The sequence below is a fragment of the Rhinolophus sinicus genome, chromosome 14 (assembly GCF_057876585.1).
Source record: "Rhinolophus sinicus isolate RSI-liver-muscle chromosome 14, RSI-T2T, whole genome shotgun sequence".
Classification (NCBI taxonomy): Eukaryota; Metazoa; Chordata; class Mammalia; order Chiroptera; family Rhinolophidae; genus Rhinolophus; species Rhinolophus sinicus.
The window spans coordinates 145,224,685-145,229,251 of record NC_142514.1 but is presented as its reverse complement, the minus strand read 5'-3'; the positions used below and the strand labels follow the sequence as shown (position 1 = coordinate 145,229,251).

The window sequence follows — 4,567 nt, the reverse complement described above, 5'->3', positions numbered from 1 at the left end:
GAGTGGATGTTTTAAGAACTGATGAAAGTAACCAGAGGACCTTGAGTTCTTACAAGAGTTGTGCTGCAAAGCATACCAGTTAGAAAATACCCTGGAAATTTTCCTGAACGCTCAAGATGATCAGGACATCATGAATGCAGGTGAGTCACCCAGGACAGAAATGGTCTCTCCATGACGGTTTTTCCTTCAAGATCTGCCTGAATGCGAGACAGTTATTGGACACCTCCAGGCTTAACTTATTGTCATGGACAGGAAACCGGCACAGATTTCACAACTGTACATTTATTTCTTAGGTCTACTCAGTGGCCTAACTTGTTAGCCAAGCAGCCACTGCTTTCTGAAGATAGCATTACTTTGTAAGAATTTTTGGAAGTCATTCGAAAAAATTCTCCTACTTCTCCTTAAATTGGCATTGAGTCAATCGACATTAGGCACTTCTGTATGCCAGGTTATAATTAGATCACATGTAAACATTTTACACCTGTTATTTCTCATATCCTTGTAGGTGAAAAAATAAGCATTTTTTTTTTTTTCATATTTCCCTCTTTCATGCCAAGTCTGACTGCAGAGAAAAGAAAAGGGTGATAAATGAGGGGGCTCCAGAATATATTTAGGCGTAGTCTATGACAAATATACAGAGTCTCCTATTGGAATCTTTCTCCTCATCACTCTGGGTCCTGACCTTGAGTTCAGCCAGGTGCATTTAACTCCCATTTCTCAGGCATTTAACTCCCATTTCTCAGGCTCTCTTGCTCTTGTCCAGGGGCTCTCGATGAAAGTCCAGATGACATCGATGTGTTTTATAATTTTATCGGAGTCTTCACCTCAAGAACATCCGCACCTGTGGGAGAAAGTTGCTGAGCCTACTGGATGATGGGCAATCATACTACAGTGAGTGCATTCCTTCTGCTGGGTTTTTCCAGTTTCCCAGACCTGCAGCGTTTCCTCTTTGTAGTGATTTTCTTCTCCCATGTGACTATCCTAGCTGCAAATGTGTCCATAATGGTGGCCATCAAGCTCAATCACAACCTTCACACCGCCATGTACTATTTTCTCTGTGGCCTGTCCTTTTCAGAAACCTGTACAACTCTGGTAATTATCCCCAGAATGCTAGAGGACTTGCTGTCAGACAGCAAGACCATTTCTCTTCCTGAGTGTGCCACACAGATGTTTTTCTTCTTTAGCTTGGGAGCCAACAACTGCTTCATCATGGCTGCCATGTCCTATGACCGGTACACTGCCATTCACAAGCCACTGCACTACTCCCTCTTGATGACCCGAAATATATGCTTTCAGCTCATGATGGCCTCTTCCGTCACTGGGATTGTAGTGTCGCTGTGCATTGTCCTCATAGTATTCAACTTGTCTTTTTGTGATGCCAGCACTATCCAGCATTTTTTTTGCGACATCACACCTGTGGTCTCCCTTGCCTGTGATTACACCTTTTTCCAGAAAATGGTTCTCCTTGCACTCAGTGCCTTTGTGTTAGTGGGCAGCTTTGTTTTAATTATGATTTCCTATGTCTTCATTGTGTCCATAGTTGTGAAGATGCCCTCTGCGAAGGGCAGGTATAAGGCCTTCTCCACTTGCTCCTCTCACCTCAGCGTAGTGTGTATACACTATGGATTTGCTGGCTTTGTCTATTTGCGGCCCAAGGACAGGGATTCATCCCAGGAAGATATGCTGATGGCTCTGACATATACAGTGCTGACACCTCTGCTTAATCCCGTAGTTTACAGTCTAAGAAACAAAGAAATGCAAATAGCCCTACGGAGAGTACTAGGGAATGTACGTAGGTTTTTCCCTCACATGGTAAGTAAAAGAGCCCTGAGCACGTCTTAAAAAATTTTAAAGAGCACTGATAAATAAAAGTGGAGAAACTGCAGTATTTCCAATAAAAATCAGTACTTTATATACAAAGCAATTAAAGCATGTTACAATTGCTTGATATGCCCTGGTCTCACTCATTTCCTACTATAAAACCAGATGCAGTTTTAAAATGTTGTAAAATACTAAAAAACGTTATTACACATATATGTATATATACATATTCACACACATATAAGCATACACACATGCATATGTGTATGTAGCAAACATCAAAAATACTTCGGAACACTACATTATCATAATTTTGGTTGCCTTTGGAGGAGGTAGAAAATTATACTAAAAAAGGAAAATAAGAAAGAATGAAAGAGGGAGAGACAGTGAGAGAGAGGGAAGGAGAGGGAAAAAGAAGGATCACTAATTAATCAAAAAAGGAGAAAGTACAAACACACAAGTTGAGAGTTGAAATGAATTGAAAAACCACAATACAGAGAAATTCCAAAGAATTTTGAGAAAATATCCTTTCAACTCTGTTAAAAAAAATTGGAAACTAGATGGGAATGAATATCTGGAAAAACAAACTGATGAAAGTTACCACAGAAGAAATGGGCATTTTTAATTTACCAAATTCTAGGAATATAGAAAAGTCTGCCAAAGAGCTAATCTTCCCATTCCACAACAAAGGAGTAAGCTAGATGGTTTCACAATTAACTTCAAGTCTTCAAAAAACAAATATTTCAAATGCTATTTGAGTTAGAGCATAAATAAAGACAAATAGCTTGTAATTTATGAAAACCATAGTGGTGGAAGGTGCTATATAGGAGCACACCATGTTTCCCTGAAAATAAGACCTAGCTGGACCATCAGCTCTAATGCGTCTTTTGGAGCAAAAACTAATACAAGACCTGGTCTTATTTTAATATAAGATCCAGTATTATATTATATTATATTATATTATATTATATTATATTATATTATATTATATTATATTATATTATATTATATCAGATCATATTATACCCAGTCTTATATTAAAATAAGACCGGGTCTTATATACTGTACTATACTATACTGTAATACCGGGTCTTATATTAATTTTTGCTCCAAAAGACACATTAGAGCTGATGGTCTGGCTAGGTCTTATTTTCAGGGAAACACAGTAACTGAACGTAATTGAGGTCATGTAGTAAGGTTCTCGTGTGGATTGTGGAAAATACAAAATGCTAGAAGGAGGTCTATGCATCTTGAGGTAACACTGTCTAATGGTACATCCACATGCGAAGTTATCAATGCTGTGGCAGAACTGAGGGACTGAGATGGGAAAAGGATCAAGAGGCCGGTGGTAAAGTCTTCAATACGTGAGAAGAAAGAATTGGGTTGTCAGTAAGCGCTCTGATAACTGTGGACGGAAAATGGGCCACATGTTAAACCTGACAAGCTCAGGAAACTGAAAATAACCACATAGGATGGCGTGAACACAAAAATTCTTAACAAAGGTAGAATCTTCAGCCTGAAGCTTCCTTGACAAGGTCAATATTTACCTTAAGTGAGTCTGTCTATTGTCTTTTTACACCTAAGATAACATCCTTGGAATGTCAGTAATTCCCTTTTCCAGACCAGAGCAGTAAACTACAGAATTCCTCATTATTATTCTTGTCCCCTGGTTATCATCTCTATGTGTGGTAAAAAGCAAACTATTAACTATCCTGTACTCACCTGTGTTAACAGAAATACCTGTCTCTCCAATTTACTTTTATCTAATCCCCGAGATTTCCTCGCTTTGCTTTCTCCCACCCCCTTAATCTACCACCAGTGGATTTCATGTAACCCTCCTCCTTTGATTCTATGTATAAAATAATCTGCAAACTGCCATTTTGTGGAGCATTTTCTCAATCTGTTGAGATTTTGCCACCCAGCAATTGTTGTCAGTTTGGCTTAAATAAACTCTTAAAAGCTTTTTCTTAGGCTGGATGTTTTTTCGTCGACATTACAATAGTATATTGTTTCATAGCTGGATAATATTGGGGTCAGTTAGTAAATTATTTTGTCATGAAGATGAGACAGGTTAGTTAGCATGTTGCTAGGTAGATGGGGTAGGGGTGGGGGGGGTCCCTGGTGGAATAAATAAAAAAGCAGCCTGTCATGCGGGGCGGCCTGCGGGGTCTCTGCTCCCACTCCCCACATAAGAATGCACGACATGGTGAGGCCAAAAAGGAACACCCACGGAGCCATAGGTAGGGGAGTCGTACCACTATAGTCTCACTGGAGGCTGGATTCACACGGTATGCGACCTGCTGTCCGCTTTTCTGCCAACCAACTGACTCTCCTCGACTCCCCTTGACTTTCCACCACAGTCGCAGAAGTTATATAGCAGTGGCCAACTGGCTAACCAGCCACAGCTGACGGCTGACTAGCCACAGCCGACGGCCGTCCACTACCCGAGACAGCACCCCTCCACGTGAGGCCGAGAGCCTGGAAACTGCTCTCCTGGCTCTGTCCCCACACAGCCATATCCTGAAACTCCAGGTCCTGGAATGTCTCCTTCTCTCCAGGACAGAGACATGAGAATCTACCTTGAGGTTAATAATCTCAAATCCCTTCTGGTTGGACAAAGGAGCAGATCTGATAGATAGGAATGGGTTGGTTCGTTAATCCCTTCAGGATGAGCAAACAGGACAAACCTAATAGATGAATTCTATTAGAAGACTCCAGTCCCTTTCCCCAAACAGGCAGGGGAAAG

At 40.7% G+C, this 4,567-nt stretch overlaps 1 protein-coding gene across 1 annotated transcript; it reads left to right on the top strand.

Annotated features, from left to right (window-relative positions):
- The first annotated feature begins 873 nt into the window (after positions 1-873).
- On the top strand, positions 874-1,842 carry LOC109445429 (olfactory receptor 10T2-like). Its single transcript, XM_019727825.3, has one exon. The coding sequence runs from the start codon at positions 874-876 to the stop codon at positions 1,840-1,842; it is 969 nt and encodes a 322-aa protein (XP_019583384.3).
- The last annotated feature ends 2,725 nt before the right edge of the window (positions 1,843-4,567 follow it).